The sequence below is a fragment of the Limanda limanda genome, chromosome 13 (assembly GCF_963576545.1).
Source record: "Limanda limanda chromosome 13, fLimLim1.1, whole genome shotgun sequence".
In the NCBI taxonomy this organism is placed as follows: domain Eukaryota; kingdom Metazoa; phylum Chordata; class Actinopteri; order Pleuronectiformes; family Pleuronectidae; genus Limanda; species Limanda limanda.
This window is the reverse complement of record NC_083648.1, coordinates 6055699-6079342: the sequence shown is the minus strand read 5'-3', so window position 1 is coordinate 6079342 and position 23644 is coordinate 6055699. Positions and strand designations below refer to the sequence as shown.

At 42.1% G+C, this 23644-nt stretch overlaps 2 protein-coding genes and 1 long non-coding RNA gene across 4 annotated transcripts; 2 read left to right on the top strand and 1 right to left on the bottom strand.

Moving 5' to 3' along the window:
* The first annotated feature begins 3964 nt into the window (after window positions 1–3964).
* LOC133017977 (gastrula zinc finger protein XlCGF17.1-like) lies at window positions 3965–5972 on the top strand. The gene has a single exon (XM_061084252.1). It carries the CDS (start codon window positions 4176–4178, stop codon window positions 5196–5198), a length of 1023 nt encoding a protein of 340 aa, XP_060940235.1. The 5' UTR covers window positions 3965–4175; the 3' UTR covers window positions 5199–5972.
* A 3394-nt stretch (window positions 5973–9366) lies between these two features.
* On the bottom strand, window positions 9367–11163 carry LOC133018014 (uncharacterized). Of its 2 annotated transcripts, XR_009682793.1 has the most exons (5): window positions 10760–11163; window positions 10523–10668; window positions 10298–10370; window positions 10020–10149; window positions 9367–9659 (listed from the first exon to the last, which is right to left on the bottom strand). It is a non-coding gene; the product is annotated as an uncharacterized LOC133018014 (long non-coding RNA). The 2 variants fall into 2 exon arrangements; XR_009682792.1 differs by having other exon boundaries at window positions 10523–11163.
* A 281-nt stretch (window positions 11164–11444) lies between these two features.
* Window positions 11445–22207, top strand: LOC133017968 (gastrula zinc finger protein XlCGF57.1-like). Its single transcript, XM_061084240.1, has 2 exons — window positions 11445–11696; window positions 18865–22207. Exons 1-2 carry the CDS (start codon window positions 11531–11533, stop codon window positions 20043–20045), a joined length of 1347 nt encoding a protein of 448 aa, XP_060940223.1. The 5' UTR covers window positions 11445–11530; the 3' UTR covers window positions 20046–22207.
* The last annotated feature ends 1437 nt before the right edge of the window (window positions 22208–23644 follow it).

The window sequence follows — 23644 nt, the reverse complement described above, 5'->3', positions numbered from 1 at the left end:
GATTGCCAGTTAAACTTGAACACTCGGAGCCCAGGGCGGCTGGGTGACGGTCCGGAGGGGGCACAGTGCTACCCTTAAAGAGCCCACGATTAAAGAGCCACCAGCTCACGGTTCAAACAGATTCTCCAGCGACCACAGTCAGCTGCATCCCAGGGACCAGAGCCGGGGCATCGAATCCAAACTGAAGCTGCTGGCTGGAACTAAACGTAAATACAGTAAAATAATAATTCACGTCGGCAGCAACGACTCCCAGCTTCGCAGGTCGGAGGTCACTGAAGTAAATGTTGAGGTGCTTTTGCAAAAACGGTGCAGGACACAGTAGTTTCCTCTGGCCCTCTCCCTAACACAGTGGTTCTCAAACTGCGCGACCGGGAGGAGGAAATGTGAGGTGGAACTAATATTATAGCCGAACTACTGTTTTGACGTCTGCATCTCTTTTACGGCGGAGCAGTAAACAAATCACTCTTTCGCCCTTGCCAGTGGTCGGCAGCCCGCGGCTTCAGCCCCTCTGCAGCGGCTCCCTGTGCAGTTTTGTGCACACGCTCAGGCCCGGGGCTCCGCCCCGCCCCTACTCACTCGCTCAGAGACACACACAGGAGATCAGAGCTCGTTCATGTGAAGCAGCCGGTCAGGGACAAACAAGTCTGAAAAGTGAAAACTCTATGAGACCAAACAAATTAATAAGACACTTAGAAACACTACACCCCAGTCACATGCATGTGTTCTGTTTGGTTGAGCTTTATCATCTTTGTAAGAAAGTGATTTTAATTGAATAAATTTTTTCTCTATTATTGAAAAAGTACAGACTGATGGAGGGATGTAGTGATAAATGTCACCAAAAGTACTTTAATTATGTTGAATTTAAGCAAAGTTATGGCACGATTTGTTGGAATAAGCGCATAAGGTCACAAAAAGTAGTTTGAAAAGGGATTTTTCAAACAACTTTGTCAGAAATTCATGAAAGTAATGTGGATTTAATGTTCATGTGTATGTTATGTAAATACACATGTTAAACTTGGCCCAATTTGTTGGGGCGGGGGAGCAGGTGGGGAATGAAAAATATTTTAGACCCAAAAAGGGGCATGACAGAAAAAGTTTGAGAACCACTGCCCTAACACAACAGGTGAGGACATGTTTAGTCGCATGTTGTCTTTTACCCGCTGGCTGTCCAGGTGCTGTCCTGTAAACGGTTCCGGGCTTTGTTGATAATTGGCAAACTTTTTGGAGTAAACCTGGTCTTGTTAGGAGAGACGCGTCCATCCCACTTGGGATGGAGCAGCTCTCTTATCTAGGAATATTACCCAGTCTATTACATGACAACCCAGAGTTGGGACCAGGAAGCAGAGCTGCAGTGCTACACACTTCTCTGCTTCCTCTGGATCAGTCACACAACCCCGTAGAGATCGTGTCTGTCCACCGTCCGATTTAATTATTTATATTAAACAATAACAGAGCCAGAACTCCACACTAAAATCTAATTAAAATTGAAACAACCTCTGCAAAAGTCAAAAGTGCAGGACGAGTCAGGTAAGTTTCGATGATATTACTGGGGAAAATATATTAGCATGCTGATTGAGGATTGTTCATCTGTTCATCTTGCCTATTTCCATTGATTTATCTATCAATTGTAAAATATGTTTACAGACGATTGCAATTGTTTGGCTACCTATTTATATCTCTGGCATTGCATTAGCGTTTTTTTACAAACTTTTTTCTCATCTTATTCTACAGAACAATGCCACGTGCACTATCTCGTGTGGAGACATTTCACCCCATCCAATGTAGAAGGAAAGGCTGTGGACATTTGCAAATACTGTGCAAAGACCTATGTTAAGAATGACACAACAATGCAGAAGCATATAGTCAAGTGCCCAAAGTTTCCTCAGGGCTCAAATCAGCCTATGACATAACAATATGTTTATATTTATGTCTGTAAATGACAAGGTAAATACAGTTAGTATAAATTACCCACAACATTTCCAGTTTCTTCCCGTTAATTCCCATTGAAAGTTTCCAACTTTGAATGTTCCCGGAATTTTGCAACCCTAATTACAACATAGGTTTATTGCCTTTAACTGAGACATGGCTGCATCCTGATGAATATATCAGTCTAAATTAATCTACTCCCCCCAGTCATATAAATTCACACGTTCACAGAGAATTCGGCCGAGGAGGTGGATTTGCAGCTATTTTTAACTCCAGTCTATCAATTAATCCTAAACCTAAACTCAGCTACAACTCATTTGAATGTCTTGCACACCAATCCAAGAAACACCAACAGCCAATCATACTTGCTGCAGTTTACCGTGCTCCTGGGGCTTATACTTCATTTTTTACGGAATTTCCAGAGTTTTATCAAACCTAGTCCTAAAGACCGATAGCATTATTATTGTTGGTGACCTTACTATTCATGTTGACAATAATAAAGATTAGGGATGGGTATTCGATTAAATTGTCTTATTCGATTGTCAGGAGTGTTAATGACGAATTTTCGATAAATCGTTAATATTTTTATATTAAAATTCACCATTTATAGGCTGTTAAAATGGAGTGAAAATAGAAAAAATACAGCGTGTTTCCTCATTGAGATCTTTATTGCAAGATCAACAACTCTTGTGGCAGTTAAACGGGATCCGATCAATGGTTACAGTTGAAAATATGCGCTGTTGTACTCTTAAGCTCCGCTGAGAGAGCAGCTAGCCGCTGAGAGCTAGCTGGATTTCGCGGTTCTCGACCTATTACTCCGGTTGTTGTCACGTCCTCACTCCCGGAACCCCTCAACCAGACCCGGCTTTGTCCGGGTCCAAAGGGGCTAGCTCTGGAGCTAGCAGGGGCTAGCTTTGGAGCTAGCAGAGGCTAGCTTTGGAGCTAGCCTCTGCTAGCTACGGAGGCTAGCTGTGGAGCTCGGCTTCATGTCCGCACACGGACCCTCAGTCTACGGGGAGGGAACCCAGACAGACCCGGGTCTGGGTGAGGGGTTCCGGGAGTGAGGAAGTGACAACAACCGGACTGAGAGGTCGAGAACCATCAAATCCAGCTAGCTCTCAGCGGCTAGCTGCTGGTCTTTCAGCGGGGCTTGTAGAGTATAACTCCGGGCTGCTTCCTACAGCTGCTAACGTCCTCACTTTGCTGCATTCAGGCAACTCAGATATTCCGACCTCCTACTTGAAGCAGAGCAGTGGACTCCTCATGCGACTCTGGACGCGTGTCGTGACTTCTCGGGGATCACCTCAGCTACGTCGCCCGCTGGGGGAACCCTCCGGTCGCGCGAGGGGGCCCCTCTGGCGGTGCGCCTCGGCTGGCGCCTAGCAGCTGACTTAGAACTGGTGCGGACCAGGGGAATCCGACTGTTTAATAAGTATCGGTATCGGATCGGTATCGGCCGATACTAAACCTCAGATATCAGTATCGGAGGTGAAAAAAGCGGATCGGTGCATCCCTAGTAGCGACTGCGCCGCGCAGCGCCATTCTCCAGCACGCAGCCGCCTGCTGTTCACACCGGACCCGCATTTGTCCGCACCGGTCAGCCCGCGATTTTCACTTGTTGTTGTAGGTTACCCGTTCAATGTCGGGGTTCGGGGGTAAATGATGATGGTCCTCATAGCCATCCCCCACCCCTCTCTTTCTCTCTCTGTCTGTCTGCTTGTGTGCTCGTGGTGGGGGGGCAGAGGGGGACATTTGCCCCCCCATTTGATAGGAAATTTCAAAGTTCTCATTTACAAAATGTTTTTTTGGAGAGAAATACTGAATAAATGCATCATGTTTTCAAACTCAAATGTAATCGTTTGAATAATCGTGATTTCAATATTGTCCAAAATAATCGTGATCAGGATTTATTTCCATAATCACAACAGTCGACATTAAACCACATAACACAAGTTTTTCAAAACACTTTAGGAAACTCTGAAATGATAAACGTGTGTATTTGTGTTTCAGTGTGTCCTGCATACATCCAGCAACTGATGGTGATTAAAGAAGAGGTTCCCTCTGAGGAGCAGCTGTGGAGCCCCCTTGTGGACCAGGAGGACCCTGAGCCCCCCCACATTAAAGAGGAACAGGAGGATCCGTGGACAAATCAGGATGGACAGCAGCTTCAAGGACTGGAGGAGGCTGATATCAAGTTCACATTGACTCCTGTCGCTGTGAAGAGTGAAGAAGATGAAGAGAAACTTAAAATGTCAACGCTTCATCCGAGTGAGATGAAGGAGAACAGAGCGGACAGTGGAGGATCAGAACCAGTCTGGAACTCAGGTCCTGAAGGACGTTTACAACCAGGTCCTGAGGACAAGACTGAAGACTCTTATGACACTGAAGTCAGTGAGGATGATTGGATGGAGACCAGGGAAACTCAGACAGGTTTAAATACAAGAAATAACAAACAGCCTCCAAGTGATATGGGATGTAAGACAGAAAAACCGTTTAGTTGCTCTGAGTGTGGTAAAACATTTAACCACATATCACATCTTAATGCACATATGAGGATTCATACAGGTGAGAAACCGTTTAGTTGCTCTGAGTGTGGTAAAACATTTAACCAAAGATCACATCTAAATTATCATATGATGACTCATACAGGAGAGAAACCGTTTAGTTGCTCTGAGTGTGGTAAAACATTTAACCAAATATCACATCTAAATTCACATATGATGACTCATACTGGAGAGAAACCGTTTAGTTGCTCTGAGTGTGGTAAAACATTTAACCACATATCACATCTTAATGCACATATGAGGATTCATACAGGAGAGAAACCGTGCAGTTGCTCTGAGTGTGGTAAAAGATTTAACAAAGGATCAAATTTAAATAGACATATGATGACTCATACAGGAGAGAAACCGTTTAGTTGCTCTGAGTGTGTTAAAAGATTTAACAAAAGATCAAATTTAAATAGACATATGATGACTCATACAGGAGAGAAACCGTTTAGTTGCTCTGAGTGTGGTAAAACATTTAACCACATATCACATCTTAATGCACATATGAGGATTCATACAGGTGAGAAACCGTTTAGTTGCTCTGAGTGTGATAAAACATTTAACCAAAGATCACATCTAAATTCACATATGAAGATTCATACAGGAGAGAAACCGTGCAGTTGCGCTGAGTGTGGTAAAAGATTTAAGCGAAGGAGCGATCTAAATAGACATGTGAGGATTCATACAAGAGAGAAACAGTCTAGTTCCTCTGAGTGTGGTTAAAGAGTTAAAGGAGACATATTATGCCCATTTTACAACAGTTGATATGGTTCATTGGGGTCTTAATGAAATGTCTGTAACATATTTTGGTCAAAATACCACAAGGATCACTTAAAACAGCACCCTTTTTACCCTGTCTAAAACAGCCCTCAGATTGACCTGTTTTGAGTGCCCCGCCCCCCTCTCACCCCCCTCACCCCTCCTTCACGAGATACAGAGACCCAGATTTTTAGCTATCCATTACCTCTGTAGAAATATGGCTACTGGAGACGACGATACAATCTTGCAACCATATCGTTTTGAACCAGAGTCAGGTGGGACGGTTTTTGGGACGGTAGCAATGCTAGAGCCCAAAATTAACGTGTAGAAGCACTACAAAAGTGGAATTTTCATAATATGACCCCTTTAAGATTCAGTTCTATTGTACGATACGTGAGGATTAATAAAGGAGAGAAGTGATTCAGTTGCAACTTTTGCAACAAAAGATTTATTAGGATATATCAGCAGATATTCATATTATACATATTTATAGTTCACTGTTTTAAGTAGACTATTAACAGTTTTATGTCCCTAGAAAATATAACACATTGAATAACACGAAAGATTTGTGTTTAAATATCTTGTTTCTACATAATTTATCTATTTTTCATAAAGTCCTCCATGTCATTTTAAGGTTTAAGTGTGTTCCTTGCACCGTATGAATGTGTGTTCTTAACTAGATCATTAAATATGTTTGTTTTAAGACAATGGTTTCTTGGTTCGTTAGATTCAATGACAGTGTGTGTTCTCCTTTATGTATTGAATGTGTTTCCAAGAATAAAACTCTAATAAAAAGATAATGGCGTCCTCGCCCTCCTCCTCTTTGTTTCTGTACGAACGGAGGCTGCACTGGCTACAGTTGAATTGTCTCATCATGAGACAAATTAATCAGCTTCTCACAGTCAGACATGTTTGTTACGTTTGACGTGAAGTCGGAACTGGGAAATTTCAGGTCAGAATATCTGAAATACGAGTCGTCTGTGTTGGGGGTGAGGTCCTGAGTGACCATCAAACAATAGGTTGTAAATACTTGAGGCCTACAAGGCCCAGCTGAAACCAGTTCAACCAGTTTCAGTCTTAATTCACACCTTCTCTAGACAGCCTGGAGCCTCGCCATGGTGGGGGAAGCATCTCCTGAACCCCCACTGTGCCCCCCCTCCAGGCCCTGGTGGGGAGATGTTGCAGGCCGCTCTGCAAAAACCCAAATGAGACTCTGAAACGCCCACTGAGGTCGAATCCCCGCCCACTAAGGTCGGGACCCTGACATTCTCATTGGCTGAGAGCCAACTGAACCCTATGACCACTTCCTGAGGAAGCAGGAAGTCCTCAGGTGGTATAAGGCAAGGGACCTCACAGAAATCTCTCTTTTTCCACTCTGCTCAAGTCGTATCCAGACCCTCCAGGGGCCTAACTACACGACTCAGTAACTAAGGAGGCGATTAGACGTTTGTTTAATATCATTTTATTTGAAGTCGTTTCATTTTCTTCTTTTATCTCAGTCAAAGTTTTATCTTGATAGGACTTTTTGCTGTTTTAACTTGAAAGACCGAAACAGGAAGTGCCCCGCTGGACGGACTCCGACACTTCCATAGACTTTTCTTTTTTCCAACGATCCACAAACGGCTTCCACAAAGCCGTTCCCTGCAGAAGCGCGACGTTCATCCCGCTGAGGAGTAAGAGGCAATCCACTCCGTTCCTGTAAAACAGCACGATCTCCGCTGTTACAGAAGAAGACGAAGTTTAATTCCGTCAAGGCCGCAAGAGAAATTCGCTTCCTTTTCCGGTCCAGCGGCCGAGCCCGGAGCTCCGCTCGTGAGAGACCACGTGATTCACTGGCCCCCGACACATTCGCGCAGACGCGCAGGCACATCGCGAGGGTTGTACAGTAAGAGACTTGATTATCTGGGCAGATACGTAGCATATTGTTTAATATTTGATTGTATTTGTTGCGAGACCGCTGAGTCTCATTGTTTTAGCCGGCTACGACGAGCCGCTACTTCCGGTTCATTTCCGGGTTTTGTGTTAGTGTTTGAGCGCCGCAAGGAAAGCCTCCAGCCACGCTGTTAACGTCTGTGTTAGTCTGCAGTGAATTTACCGATCAGAAACTCAGCCCACAACGTCCGCTTGGGGCTGAGTGGTTAAATCACTGTTAATCTATCTCTGGCGTGTTTTTAAGAGCTTCTTTGAACTCTCCTTGCATGTTTCTCTCTCTCTCTCTCTCCTTCTAAACCGACCTATACACCCGTTCCGATCTGTATTTAGAATACAGTTCATGTAACATAGTTAAATCTATATTTAAAGGGCCTGAACGCATCTGGCCGCCATTTTGAAGCCGAAACTAAGCTAGAACAAAGAACCCTTTTGTTCTGCCTCCTTGTGTCTCACACGTGGTCCGGCGGCCATTGGAGATTATTCATCTCTAGACCCGCCCTCAATTCTGGCTCTAAATTCATAACGAACCCGCCATTTTGTTTTGTAGTTTTAAGCCTAACATTGTCGGCCTCCATCTTAGATGTGATGTCACTACGTGACTGCGTCATCGCCACGCCCCCTTCTTTTTCTCTCTCTCTCGCGCACACACACACACACACACACACACACACACACACACACACACACACACACACACACACACACACACACACACACACACACACATTGATAGACACAGACAGATACACACACACAGAGACACATAGATGGACCAGAGGTTACATGCGTGTTCTAAATTGTGATAAGCTGCTGTTGTTATCTTTGAAATATGGGAGTTTGTTAAAATGATAAATCATTAAATAACACTAACTTTATTTCACATACACACACATAGACACACATACACAGAGAGACACTTTGACACAGACACACACACACAGAGACAGACATACATAGGTAGACCGCAGGTTTTACATGTATTTTCTGAATTGTGATAAGTGCTGCTGCTGTGTTTATCTTTGAAATATTGGAGCTTGTTAAAATGATGAATCATTGAATAACATTATAACTTTATTTCCCCTTTTTAATAAATACTTTTGTAATTAAAGTATCTGTAGTCTGTGATTATTTGTGCATAAGTGTGTGAATACAGCTGGATTATGATTGCCTGTGCTCGAACTTAGAAGCCTTCACTGTTTATTAAGTAATCGTTAATATTAAAATATTGACATTATTAATTTGACATTTATCATTATGAGACTGATAATTATAGTTTGACTCGTTGGTCCCTGGAAACCAGGGTGGTGCCCCTCTACGATAAGTTATGGCCTTATCAATTTTAATTATTTTTAATAAAAAATCTTTTATTATTTTAATAATCATATTTCATGATTATTAATAATTAGCCAACGTCAAGTCTACTCCTATTGCACAACATCTGGAACGCAGCATTACACTCACACACACGGACAGTGAAGCAGCGATGGCGGAGGAGCCCTCGTTGACATGAATGATGGTAAATGTCAAACAGCAGGATTGTTAAATTCAGAGACAGCTGTGATGTCCCCAATCTATAAAATTTAAAAACGCATGTGCTGTGGCCCGCTCAGTGCCGCTCTGCAGTTCTAGAAATTAGGAGTTTAATTGTTTCCATTCCAATTGGAAGTTGATCTAATGTAAGCCCTGGTACAATACCTCAAAAAAAAAAATTTGAAATTGGCCACTAAATGCAAAACTTTTTCATAATGCCCCTTGATTTTTGTTTGTCGGGTCTTGTTATTTATTTGAATATATATCTTTTTGGGATTAATAAAAAACATAAATGCTTCTTTTAATAGGTTCTCCGAGTCAACGGAAAGCCAAAGAACTGTCTAATTGCCCTTCTCCCTTATCTTGTTCTTATTGATTTGAATTGTCAGACGGGGTAAAAGATGAACATATACATCAAAACAAAGATTATTGAACCTGGAAAGGAACCAGACCTGACTGAGAAGAACGACAGACGAGTTAGAATCTGCAGAGGAACCCAAGCAAACACAGACACAAGTATCTGCTCTTTACTTGGGGACACTCAACAAAACCTTATATGTAGCTTAGTGAGTCTTCTGATAGAAATAGTAACTCTTAGTGAGACTAGTCAGGACGACGGCTGGATAAATGGAATCTAATGATATCTAACAAATAGAATTTTTCCCTTCGGTATCAACAGCAAAAATATTGGATCTCAAGAACAGTCAGATCTTGAGAGCTGTGAAACATGGTGTGTAGCACCTCCCAGTGTCCATTCCAGGTACCAGCATGTGCAACAAAAAAAATAGTTCACATATATAAAAGAGTGCATGTACATTTTTGAAAGATGTTTTCTTTATTGCTGCTCATTTCATTTTCCAACTGCCTTTTTCTTCTTCTTTCTGGGTTTGCTCTCGTCTTCCAGAACGACTACTTCCGTCGCAATTCGAACTCTCTTGGTCTTTGAAAGCTCTCGAGCGAGTTCTGTGGACAGAGGGAGGCAGATGATGAGTGTTAACGAGACACAGACAGAACCAGGACGTGAAATATAGAGGCTTTGTAGTCATTTAGTGGAAGAGAATTAAACATGAATCCTTGTTCTAGAAAATTACTCATTGGGAGCTTGTTTTCTTGTGTACACTGTAAATATTCATATATTCAACCTCAAGCTGCATTGACTGTAAATACGAACTGCTGAGTGGAGACAAGCTCAGGTGAGTGTAAAGGTTGAGATCATGATGTTCTCATTTCACCCCCTTCAACACAAAAACTCCCTGTCCCAGCTCGTGTCTGGTTTCTCTTTAACAACACAATGATCCTGTGAGATGAACGTCCGGTCGTCACCTTCAGATGTCGTCGCCGCAGCTGCTGGTTCCTCAACGGGCGGCTGCACCGATGAAGGTTTCCACACGGCGAGGCACGTCAGCCGGGCCGAGGTGTTCACTTCCACGAGGAGGGTGGGAGGTTCCAGCTCCTGTGGGACGACAGCGGTTGGTCAGTGGATGATCGGCAGCTCAGCAGGTAACTGTGTCTTTTCAATCTTCTTTGTTTCGCAAAATTGTGTTTATTGAAAGCTTGTTATATCATTTACAGGGTTAGGATGTCGGTTAGGATGAACTCACACATGCATTTCAGTTTTTCCAATTCACACAACCTCACAATCTCATCATCTCCTGCGACGGCCAGGAGGGAGTTCTGAAAACAAACACAATACAACATCCATGTTATCTTACATGTGGTATATTGTTATTTTCAATACCAGGCCTCATAAAACAATCACCACAACCACAACTGTCTCTACATCACTAAGAGAAGCCACAGTGTGTGTAAGTATTCACAGAACGTACATTTAAGAACTTAACAGACGAGATTCTTTTGGGGTTCGTGATTGTTTCGGTCACCGACACCGTCTCCAGGTCGTAGATGTTCACCTCGTCATCTACCACCACCTCATATTTATCTCCATCTGGAGACCACCTGACAATGTGTGCAGCTGTTAAAAGTGAACAGAGAAAACAAATGAGTCCAGGATCAATTCAAACTTACAAATATCTCAGTTCATTAAAACACACAAAGAAACTTACTCTGTTCTATGTTTTAGTTGAAGGTCAACATCACGTGACGCACGCAGGAAGTGAAGCTTTCATCCTTTCCGCAGCGCGCAAAACTCATGCAACGCTTCAAAACACATGTGCTCGGGCCGTTCAGTGCTGCTTTTCAGTCCTAGATATTGTTGTTTATTTTTGATTTTACTGTCGGAGTTTGTTTAATTTAATAATGGAGTATTTCTACTTCACTCTCTTTATACCTTTACTTGTAATGGAATATTACTTTACTGTCTCTGTGCTTTTACCTCAGTGAATGATCCGAGTTATTCTTCCACAATTGTTTAAGTTTATTTCGTTGCTTATACTTTAGTACTTGTTTAACAAGTAGCCTACATGTAACAGAGTATTTCTACTGTGAATAATTATGTTATTTTATTAAAAAAATGAATAATTTATGCAGTGTCATAACTGCATCTCTGACGTTTATAACAAACCAGATCTTTTAAAAATCGGTTGAAAATTTATTTTTTTGAGCAAGTAGTTTTGAACAATGTTATGGGTGAGCGAGATGCCCCGTAGCAAGATGGCCGCCATGTGCGGACGTTCGTCTCCGTCGAACGAGACATCTAGTCTTTATATATATATATCTATGGTCTTTGTCCCCTCACATACTCAGAGAGGAGCAACATGGCCGCCATGCAGCTGCTGCGGGTGTTGGTACATGAGCGGATCCGCGCTGCCGCTGAAGACTTCCTGCTGCAGGTGGAGGAAGGAGGAGGAAAGGCTCGAGTCCCGGAGCTGAGAGCGATGCTCACCGAGCGGCTCGCGGCGGCGGGAGAGCAGATCCTCGCGGGACTTGAGGAAACCTTGTTAGAGTCCGAGGAGCGAGTGGAGCGGACCGAGCTGGAGATCTGCCGCCAGAGGAGGCTGCTCGATGCCGTGATGCAGCCCGAAGTCCGGCTGCACAGAGCAGGTCAGTCCCGGGAGCAAGGGGGGGGGGGGTCATGTTGTGGAGGGCCGGACCAACAGACTGAACTCAATTCTACTCATATTCATTTGATCAGCTTCTACTGGTAAGAGTAAATGTTTTGATTACGTCATGACGGTAAGCGTGCTGCGTCATTTCCTGTTTTTCGCTGCCGCTGGTCGCTCTCTGAACTAGCTCCTCTGCTAACAGCTGTTTCTCTGCATCACTCCGGCTACAATCACCGGTCTGTAGTTAAACAGCCACACATCCCAGCCCCTCCTCTCTGGTGCTCAGTGACTCTGTGTTCTGTGTGAGCTCAGCCTCGTAGTCTAACAGGCTGAGACAGCAGCGATGGCTTCTCTCTCTCTCTCTCTTGCTCCGAGTGTCTCATGTTTACTGACTCCTCCGCCTCCATTAACAGTAGTGCTACATGTAATAAATGCAGTGTGTTGGTAGCGATGGAGGAGAGGCTTAGCGACTTAGAAGCTCGGCTCCGCAGCTTAGAAGCTCCGTTAGTTGTAGTTAGCTTAGCCGCCGCGGAGCTACCTAGCTTAGCACGTAGCTTAGCCTCAGTTAGTCCCTCGACCTGCCTCGTGCAGCCGGGAGCCCAGGGCGGCTGGGTGACGGTCCGGAGGGGGCACAGTGCTACCCTTAAAGAGCCCACGATTAAAGAGCCACCAGCTCACGGTTCAAACAGATTCTCCAGCGACCACAGTCAGCTGCATCCCAGGGACCAGAGCCGGGGCATCGAATCCAAATTAAAGCTGCTGGCTGAAACCAAACGTAAATACAGTAAAATCGTAATTCACGTCGGCAGCAACGAATCCTGGCTTCCCAGGTCGGAGGTCACTGAAGTTAATGTTGAGTCTGTGCTTTTGCAGAAACGATGCAGTCCTCTTGAGAGTCCTCTCAAAGAGAGATTCGTTCATTTTCTTGTGGCCGCGCATCGGGACTGTTCCATAGGCTCAGTCAAGGAAGCAGAAATGATTCGTTAATTTCCCGACTGGGTCTTCAGGAACGAGTCTTTGGATCATTTTTCACGTGACCTGCATTGGCTCAGTAGAGGAGCGCTGGAGCTGTAGCGAGGGACGTTCACTGTCTCCCGGGGAAATGAACACTCTGTGTTTTTAGTATAGAAAGACGTGAATTATATTGTTCACAAGTCATACAGACTGGTTTTGTTATTTTCACTTTACATTAACACTTACAGTTTAGTGCAGTGTAATTGTTTGCCGTGATAATTAAATGCCAGTGTGATAATAAATGACAATTTCAAACCATAAAAACTGTACAAACTCAAAGTTCACAGACTTAAATCAATTGTGTCTTACACAGAATTTTTCATATAATATAAGACCATTTTACTTGAATTGCACATTTGTGTGACAGATCATATTTTTTAAAGAAAACCTCTTCTATTAAATACAGTACAACATGACAGTTTGTATGGTTTGAAATTGTCATTGATTATCACACTGGCATTTAATTATCACGGGAAACAATTACACTGCACTGAACTGTAAGTGTTAATGTAAAGTGAAAATAACAAAACCAGTCATTATGACTTGTGAACGAATATAATTCACGTCTTTCTATACTAAAAACACAGAGTGTTCATTTCTCCGGGAGACAGTGAACGTCCCTCGCTACAGCTCCAGCGCTCCTCTACTGAGCCAATGCAGGTCACGTGAAAAATTATCCAAAGACTCGTACCCGAAGACCCAGTCGGGAAATGAACGAATCATTTCTGCTTCCTTGACTGAGCCTATGGAACAGTCCCGATGCGCAGTCCCTCCTCCTCCCCCCCCCCCCCCCCCGTTGAAATGAACGAATGACTCGAAAAAAGATTCGTTCATTTTACTGATCGAGATTGAAAGAACCGAGTCGGTAAAATTATCCGAACTTCCCATCACTAGCTCCCTGTGCAGTTTTGTGCACGTCGCGCACACGCTCAGGCCCCGGGGCTCCGCCCCACCCCTACTCACTCGCTCAGAGACACACACAGGAGATCAGAGCTCGTTCACGTGAAGCAGCCGCTCAGGGACAAACAAGTCTGAAAAGTGAAAACTCTATGAGACCAAACAAATTAAGAAGACACTTAGAAACATTACACCCTAGTCACATGCATGTGTTCTTTTTGGTTGAGCTTTATCATCTTTGAAACAAAGTGATTTTAATTGAATAAATTTTTTCTCTATTATTGAAAAAGTACAGACTGATGGAGGGATGTAGTGATAAATGTCAGCAAAAGTACTTTAATTATGTTGAGTTTAAGCAAAGTTATGGCACAATTTGTTGGAATAAGCGCATAAGGTCACAAAAAGTAGTTTGAAAAGGGATTTTTCAAACAACTTTTTGTCAGAAATTCATGAAAGTAATGTGGATTTAATGTTCATGTGTATGTTATGTAAATACACATGTTAAACTTGGCCCAATTTGTTGGGGCGGGGGAGCAGGTGGGGAATGAAAAATATTTTAGACCCAAAGTGGGGCATGACAGAAAAAGTTTGAGAACCACTGCCCTAACACAACAGGTGAGGACATGTTTAGTCGCATGTTGTCTTTTACCCGCTGGCTGTCCAGGTGCTGTCCTGTATACGGTTCCCGGCTTTATAGATAATTGGCAAACTTTTTGGAGGAAACCTGGTCTTGTTAGAAGAGACGCGTTCATCCCACTTGGGATGGAGCAGCTCTCTTATCTAGAAATATTACCCAGTCTGTCACATGACAACCCAGAGTTGGGACCAGGAAGCAGAGCTGCAGTGCTACACACTTCTCTGCGCTCTCTCTGGATCAGTCACACAACCCCGTAGAGATCGTGGCTGTCCACCGTCCGATTTAATTATTTATATTAAACAATAACAGAGCCAGAACTCCACACTAAAATCTAATTCAAATTAACACAACCTCTGCATAAATGCAGGAAACTAAGACTATGAAAGGTGCTCTTTTAAACATTAGATCACTCTCATCAAAAGCTATTATAGTTAATGAACTAGTCATCATTCAAAACTCTATTTTAAAGATGTATGGAATGCAGCACACGCTGCATGTTGAGTTTCAACCCTCCACTGGGAATTCTTCCATCACATGCAGATAATTCCCAGCATCCTGAACACTACAGCAGTGCTGATTGAGGCCTGCTGTAGTGTGCAGGACGAGTCAGGTAAGTTTCGAGGATATTACTGGGAAAATATATTAGCATGCTGATTGAGGATTGTTCATCTGTTCATCTAGCCTATTTCCATTGATTTATCTATCAATTCTAAAATATGTTTACAGACGATTCCAATTGTTTGGCTACCTATTTATATCTCTGGCATTGCATTAGCGGTTTTTTACAAACTTTTTTCTCATCTTATTCTACAGAACAATACCACGTGCACTATCTCATGTGTGGAGACATTTCACCCCATCCAATGTAGAAGGAAAGGCTGTGTACATTTGCAAATACTGTGCAAAGACCTATGTTAAGAATGCCCCAACGATGCAGAAGCATATAGTCAAGTGCCCGAAGTTTCCTCAGGGCTCAAATCAGCCTATGACAAAACAAAATGTTTGTATTTATGTCTGTAAATGACAAGGTAAATACAGTTAGTATAAATTACCCACTACATTTCCAGTTTCTTCCCTTTAATTCACGTATATTCCCGTTAATTCCCATGGAAAGTTTCCAACTTTGAATGTTCCCGGAATTTTGCAACCCTAATTACAACATAGGTTTATTGCCTTTAACTGAGACGTGGCTGCATCCTGATGAATATATCAGTCTAAATTAATCTACTCCCCCCGGTCATATAAATTCACACGTTAACAGAGAATTTGGCCGAGGAGGTGGATTTGCAGCTATTTTTAACTCCAGTCTATCAATTAATCATAAACCTAAACTCAGCTACAACTCATTTGAATGTCTTGCACACCAATCCAAGAAACACCAACAGCCAATCATACTTGCTGCAGTTTACCGTGCTCCTGGGGCTTATACTTCTTTTTTTACGGATTTCCAGAGTTTTATCAAACCTAGTCCTAAAGACCGATAGCATTATTATTGTTGGTGACCTTACTATTCATGTTGACAATAATAAAGATTAGGGATGGGTATTCGATTAAATTGTCTTATTCGATTGTCAGGAGTGTTAATGACGAATTTTCGATAAATCGTTAATATTTTTATATTAAAATTCACTATTTATAGGCTGTTAAAATGGAGTGAAAATAGAAAAAATACAGCGTGTTACCTCATTGAGATCTTTATTGCAAGATGAACAACTCTTGTGGCAGTTAAACGGGATCCGATCAATGGTTACACTTGAAAATATGCGCTGTTGTACTCTTAAGCCCCGCTGAGAGAGCAGCTAGCCGCTGAGAGCTAGCTGGATTTCGCGGTTCTCGACCTCTTACTCTGGTTGTTGTCACGTCCTCACTCCCGGAACCCCTCAACCAGACCCGGCTTTGTCCGGGTCCAAAGGGGCTAGCTTTGGAGCTAGCCCAGGGGTGGGCAAACTTTTTGACTCGCGGGCCACAATGGGTTCTAAAATTTGACAGAGGGGCCGGGCCAGGAACAGATGGATGGAGTGTTTTTGTGAACTAATATAAATGACATGGAAAAATCATTACATGAAAGGATTTGGCCTTTACCAAGTAGCAAAGCAATTTTTTTGCAAGGCCATTTAACAAAAACCCGCCTTCAGAGAAAGGCTTGCTAGCCTTTGCTATTTCGAATGCCCCCCAAAAAACATGCCTTGGTAGATGACTCTTTAATCGCAGTTTGTCTGTGAAGAAAAATGTTGCTGAGTCTGTAAATTAGGTGCCAACCTCTGAGCTGCACCCACCCGTTGCCTGCTTGCTAGCGTAGTTAGCATGCTTCGTAGCAAAGTGACGGCTGATGTTGTACTCCATGAAAACTGCGACAGTTTCTCGGCATATCAGGCATACAGCCTTCGATTGGACTTCGGTGAAAAAGTATTTTGTTGTCGACTCCGTGTTAAACACTCGGCACTCATTGTCCACTTCTCGTTTCCTTGATCCTCTCATTTTACAGAAGGGCTCACAGGGCAAAGGGAAAAAGTGAAGGGAGATCATGTGCCCTTTCAAGCCCTATACACCACACTCCCGGGCAAATTTAATTTAGCAGACGCTTTTATCCAAAGCGACTTTCAATAAGTGCATTCAACCCCGAGGGTTCAAACCCAGAACAACAAGAATCAAGAAAGTATGATTTCTTCCTGAATAAAGCAAAACTACAAACTGCTATAAGTACAAACCATTTAAGTGCGACTAAATTGATGGTTTCAAAAAAAAAAAAAAATTAAATTTTTTTTTTTTAAATTTAATTTTTTTTAATTTTTTTATTAATTTGGAAAAGTTCGGCGGGCCGGATTAAAAAGCCCAACGGGCCGTATATGGCCCGCGGGCCGTACTTTGCCCATGTCTGAGCTAGCCTCTGCTAGCTCCGGAGGCTAGCTGTGGAACTCGGCTTCATGTCCGCACACGAACCCTCAGTCTACTGGGAGGGAACCCAGACAGACCCGGGTCTGGGTGAGGGGTTCCGGGATTGAGGACGTGACAACAACTGGACTGAGAGGTCGAGAACCTTCAAATCCAGCCAGCTCTCAGCGGCTAGCTGCTGGTCTTTCAGCGGGGCCTGTAGAGTATAACTCCAGGCTGCTACCTACAGCTGCTAACATCCTCACTGTGATGCGTTCAGGCAACTCGGATATTCCGACCTCCGACTTGAAGAAGAGCAGTGGACTCCTCATGCGCTCATGGAGACGTATAGCTTCGCAGTGTTGGCAGTGAACGCAACAGAATTTCGTCTGACAAAACAATGTCATCGACAAAATTCTTAATTATCAATTAATCGATCGTCGATTAATTATGCCCATCCCTAATAAAGATAGCCTAAGTGTAGGGCTGTGCAATTAATCGAATTTCGATCTTTGGGTCAAACCATCTCCAAACTAATATAAACAAGTTGAAACGATTTTCTGAAATTGCATGTGCAATTCTGTCCTTCCCCCAAAGCATTCAACACGGCCCAGCTGACTGGCACTCACTCTCAAGCAGATGTAAAGTGAAGGAGGCGAGTTGTGTGTGTGGTGACCTGTGGTATTTAAAAAAGAGCGCGGGTGGAAAATGGCAGAGGGAGGGCAGCCCCGTCTGATCGACAAAAAGGGTGGAAAAAGTTCTCTTGTATGGGAACACTTCAGATTTGAAGAATCTGACGTGGAGCAGAACCACACAATGTAGCGACCGCACAGCACGCAGCCGCCTGCTGTTCACACCGGACCCGCATTTCTCCGAGCCGGTCAGCCCGCGATTCTCCGCTTGTAGTTGTATGTAAACCGTTCAATGTACAGTTGCAATCAGAAGTATTCAACCCCCCAAAGATTTTAAGGATTTATCAATTAAAGTTGGCAGAATCTTGCTCAAAGAGCAAAATTCTGCTTTGGATTACTTATTTATGAGTTGAGTGATACAGAAAATAAACACGGAAAATGCATGATGTAGTATTTGTGTGTAGCAGTATATTTTGTTAAGATAGCCATGTCACAATTATTCAACCCCTAGGGTTGAATAATACTGAACATGCACATGTGTTGAAAGAGTTACATTTTTCATTTTAACTTCAAAGTTAAGTAAACGTCTGTTGTCAAAATAACTTAAGTACGCATCAGTAAATATCTTTTGTTGTTTGATGAGGTTTTTTGTCATTTATTGTAATTATCTGTCGTCCACATCACTATAATGTCTATTGAGGTGAGGGGGTTGAATATTTCTGATTGCAACTGTAGGTGTTCGGGGGTAAATGATGATGGTCCTCATAGCCATCCCCAACCCCTCTCTTTCTCTCTCATTTACAAAGTGTTTTTTTGGAGAGAAATACTGAATAAATGCATCATGTTTTAAAACTCAAAAGTAATCGTTTGAATAATTGTGATTTCAATATTGTCCAAAATAATCGTGATTATGATTTATTTCCATAATCGAGGAGGAACCGCTCACAGGCTAACGTTAGCTAGCATCAGCCCCATTAGCAGAGTTAATACGCCACTTCCTGTCTCTGATGAGATCTTTCAAAAATCACAACAGTCGACATTGAACCACACAACACAAGTTTTTCTAAACACTTTAGGAAACTCTGAAATGATAGATGTGTGTATTTGTGTTTCAGTGTGTCCTGCAGATGTCCAGCAACTGATGGTGATTAAAGAAGAGGTTCCCTCTGAGCAGCAGCAGTGGAGCCCCCTTGTGGACCAAAAGGACCCAGAGCCCCCCCAAATTAAAGCGGAACAGGAGGAACCGTGGACCAATCAGGATGGACAGCAGCTTCACGGACTGGAGGAGCCTGATATCAAGTTCACATTGACTCCTGTCGCTGTGAAGAGTGAAGAAGATGAAGAGAAACTTAAATCGTCAAAGCTTCATCCGAGTGAGACGAAGGAGAACAGAGCGGACTGTGGAGGACCAGAACCAGTCTGGAACTCAGGTCCTGATGGACGTTTACAACCAGGTCCTGAGGACAAAACTGAAGACTCTTCTGAGACTGAAGTCAGTGAGGATGATTGGATGGAGACCAGGGAAACTCAGACTGGTTTACATACAAGAAACAACAAACAGCCTCTAAATGATATGGGATGTAAGACAGAAAAAAAAATGTTTAGTTGCCCTGAGTGTGCTAAAAGATTTAACCATAGGGGCCATCTAAATAGACATATGAGGATTCATACAGAAGAGAAACCGTTTAGTTGCACTGAGTGTGATAAAAGATTGAACCATAGGGGCAGTCTTAATAGACATATGAGGGCTCATACAGGAGAGAAACAGTTTAGTTGCACTGAGTGTGATAAAAGATTGAACCATAGGGGCAGTCTAAATAGACATATGACGGCTCATACAGGAGAGAAACAGTTTAGTTGCCCTGAGTGTGGCAAAAGATTTACCCAAAGGTCAAATCTAAATACACATATCAGGATTCATACAGGAGAGAAACCGTTTAGTTGCTCTGAGTGTGTTAAAAGATTTAACAAAAGGTCAAATCTAAATGCACATATGAGGATTCATACAGGAGACAAACCGTTTAGTTGCTCTGAGTGTGGTAAAAGGTTTATCAAAAGGGGCGATCTAAATACACATATGAGGATTCATACAGGAGAGAAACCGTTTAGTTGCCCTGAGTGTGGCAAAAAATGTTCCGAAAGGGGCAGTCTAAATAAACATATGATGATTCATACAGGAGAGAAACCGTTTAGTTGCTCTGAGTGTGGCAAAAGATTTAACCACAGGTCAAATCTAAATAAACATATGAGGATTCATACAAGAGAGAAACAGTTAAGTTTCTCTGAGTGTGGTTAAAGATTTAAAGGAGACATATTATGCCCATTTTACCACAGTTGATATTGTTCATTGGGGTCTTAATGAAATGAATAACATATTTTGGTCAAAATACCACAAGGATCATTTAAAACAGCACCCTTTTTACCCTGTCTAAAACAGCCCTCCTCAATTTGACCTGTTGTGAGTGCCCCGCTCACCCCCCTCAACCCCCTCTCACCCCTCCTCCCTCCTTCACGAGATACAAGCCCCCAGATTTTTAGCTATCCATTACCTCTGTAGAAATATGGCTACTGGAGACGAAGATACAACCTTGCAACCATATCGTTTTGAACCAGGGTGAGGTGGGCCGAAGCCTGGCTCTGGGGAGAGACGGGACCGCGAGCTGACCCGTGTAGTGTGACTATGACGTGTGTTCTGGTCGTAATCCCATTCGACGCATTCTAGTGTATTGTTTTTTTTCCAGAGGAACCACAACAAATCGCGGAAGATATTTTTTTTCAGAGTTTTCGGACGGTAGACATGCTAGAGACCCAAATTAACGTGTAGAAGCACTACAAAAGTGGAATTTTCATAATATGTCCCCTTTAAGATTCAGTCCCATCGTACGAGACATGTGAGGATTAATAAAAGAGAGAAGTCATTCAGTGGCAACTTTTGCAACAAAAGATTTATTAGGATATATCAGCAGATATTCATATTATACATATTCATAGTTCACTGTTTTAAGTAGACTATTAACAGTTTTATGTCCCTAGAAAATATAACTCATTGAATAACACGAAAGATTTGTGCTTAAATATCTTGTTTCTACTGATTTCTACATAATTTATCTATTTTTCTTAAAGTCGTTCATGTCATTTTAAGGTTAAAGTGTGTTCCTTGCACCGTATGAATGTGTGTTCTAAACTAGTTCATATGATTAAATATGTTTGTTTAAGACAATGGTTTCGTGGTTTGTGAGATTCAATGACAGTGTGTGTTCTCCTTTATGTATTGTGTTACGCCCCTGGTCCAGGGGAAAACAGAGACATAACATGTGGTGCTTCTCCCCATTCTTCCCACTCCCAAGCAGGCCAGTGTCACCAGGTACTTTCGTTTAGGGGTAGCTTTTTATTTTCTCTTCAGAGGGAGAGAAGGCCAACACAACAAACAAAACAATCTATCTCCCTACCTTCCTGCTACAAACCAAAAATGTTAACAAAAAGACAAAAGCTTACCTAACTCCTAATACAGGAAACACAGGAGACGGCTTCTCCCTCCTACAGGACTACCACCCACAGTTTTCTACTTACATACATACACAACAAAACAATACTTCAGATAGACACTGGTCCCAGTTGGATGTGGGAGAATTGGCAGACTGCAGTCAGTCAGTGCTTCAAGTAGGCTCCTCTCTTCACTCTGGCCAATCCTGGAGCAGCAATCAGGCGGCTCACGCCAATCAGCAGGTCCAACCTGCTATCAATCAGGCACACACACACACACACTCAAAGAAGACTGCTCACACTCTAGGAGGAGGAACAGAACAGGATCACATATACACACAGGGTCGTAACACCAGTTTTATGTCCCTAGAAAATATAACTCATTGAATAACAGGAAAGATTTGTGCTTAAATATCTTGTTTCTACTGATTTCTACATAATTTATCTATTTTTCATAAAGTCCTTCATGTCATTTTAGGATTAAAGTGTGTTCCTTGCACCGTATAAATGTGTTCTTAACTAGTTCATATGATTAAATATGTTTTCTTGGTTTGTGAGATTCAATGACAGTGTGTGTTCTCCTTTATGTATTGAATGTGTTTCCAAGAATACAAGTCTAATAAAAAGTGCAGTCCTAGAAAAGCTCTGCAGTCCTTGAAATTGTAGAAATTGTAATTTGAATGTTTAATTGTTGTTTCCATTCCATTTTGAAGTTGATCTGATGTAAGCCCTGGTACAAGTACCTCAAAGTAAAAATGTGGAAAATGGCCACTAAATGCAAAACGTTTTTCATAATTCCCCTTGAGACTTTTTTGTTTGTCTGGTCATGATAGATCGCTGTGACAAATGTGAATGCGTTCCGGGGGTCTCGTATTTGATTTTTTGTTTGCAAAAGTTTGATATAAGAATGTACTTGGTTCTGTCTAGTGTGTTTTGTTAGGCACAGCTTCAAGAAGAGTAAAGCATAACACAGTGTTCCTTTTCCAGTGCCTTTGTTGATGAAACAATTTGTTCCCTTAATTTGTAATTGCAACTCTAGGAGAATGATAATGATGAATCTCATCTATGAAAAGAAACTGAGCAGTGGTGGTGTCTGTTTAACTGACTTATGTATCAGTGGTGACATTAGGTTTGATTGTCTTATTTATTTCAATGATTTTCTGGGATTAATAATAAACATAAAAGCTTCTTTTAATATGTTCTCTGACTCAACGGAAAGCCAATGAACTGTCTAATTGCCCTTCTCCCTTATCTTGTTCTTATTGATTTGAATTGTCAGACGGGTGTAATGGCGTGTGTTTCCCGTCTGTTTGATCATGAGTGAATGACGATGTAACCTTTATCATGCTGCATCCTGTACTATTTGAATGTGTATTGACCTGATTAACATAGCCACTGTAACTTGATTTCCTCTAGACAATGTATCTTTGATCCTGCCTTTCCTGCAGGAACTGAATGTTTTACTCGTCTGACTGTTCTTTGATTACGCTATGACTCCTGTGGTAACTCAATTTATTAGTCTGCTTCCTCTCTTTGATCATGTGTTTTCTGTAGCCATTGTGAAGTATTCATGTGACCGAAGGATCTCAACCTTTGACTGATTAACACACCCCCTGGGAGTGGTTAGCCAATGTTGTGCAATAGGAGTAGACTTGACGTTGGCTAATTATTAATAATCATGAAATATTATTATTAAAATAATAAAAGATTATTTATTAAAAATAATTAAAAATGATAAGGCCATAACTTATCGTAGAGGGGCACCACCCTGGTTTCCAGGGACCAACGATATCAAGCTATAATTATCAGTCTCATAATGATAAATGTCAAATTAATAATGTCAATATTTTAATATTAACGATTACTTAATAAACAGTGAAGGCTTCTAAGTTTGAGCACAGGCAATCATAATCCAGCTGTATTCACACACTTATGCACAAATAATCACAGACTACAGATACTTTAATTACAAAAGTATTTATTAAAAAGGGGAAATAAAGTTATAATGTTATTCAATGATTCATCATTTTAACAAGCTCCAATATTTCAAAGATAAACACAGCAGCAGCACTTATCACAATTCAGAAAATACATGTAAAACCTGCGGTCTACCTATGTATGTCTGTCTCTGTGTGTCTGTGTCAAAGTGTCTCTCTGTGTATGTGTGTCTATGTGTGTGTATGTGAAATAAAGTTAGTGTTATTTAATGATTTATCATTTTAACAAACTCCCATATTTCAAAGATAACAACAGCAGCTTATCACAATTTAGAACACGCATGTAACCTCTGGTCCATCTATGTGTCTCTGTGTGTGTGTATCTGTCTGTGTCTATCAATGTGTGTGTGTGTGCGAGAGAGAGAGAAAAAGAAGGGGGCGTGGCGATGACGCAGTCACGTAGAGACATCACATC

What these genes read in the sequence shown, in the direction of transcription:
- LOC133017977 (XM_061084252.1), top strand. Translation starts at nt 4,176, where the DNA reads ATGTCAACGCTTCATCCGAGTGAGATGAAGGAGAACAGAGCGGACAGT.
- LOC133017968 (XM_061084240.1), top strand. Translation starts at nt 11,531, where the DNA reads ATGCTCACCGAGCGGCTCGCGGCGGCGGGAGAGCAGATCCTCGCGGGA. An exon ending in AGTCCGGCTGCACAGAGCAG is followed by an intron (nt 11,697 to 18,864) that starts GTCAGTCCCGGG and finishes TTTGTGTTTCAG; the next exon opens with TGTGTCCTGCAGATGTCCAG.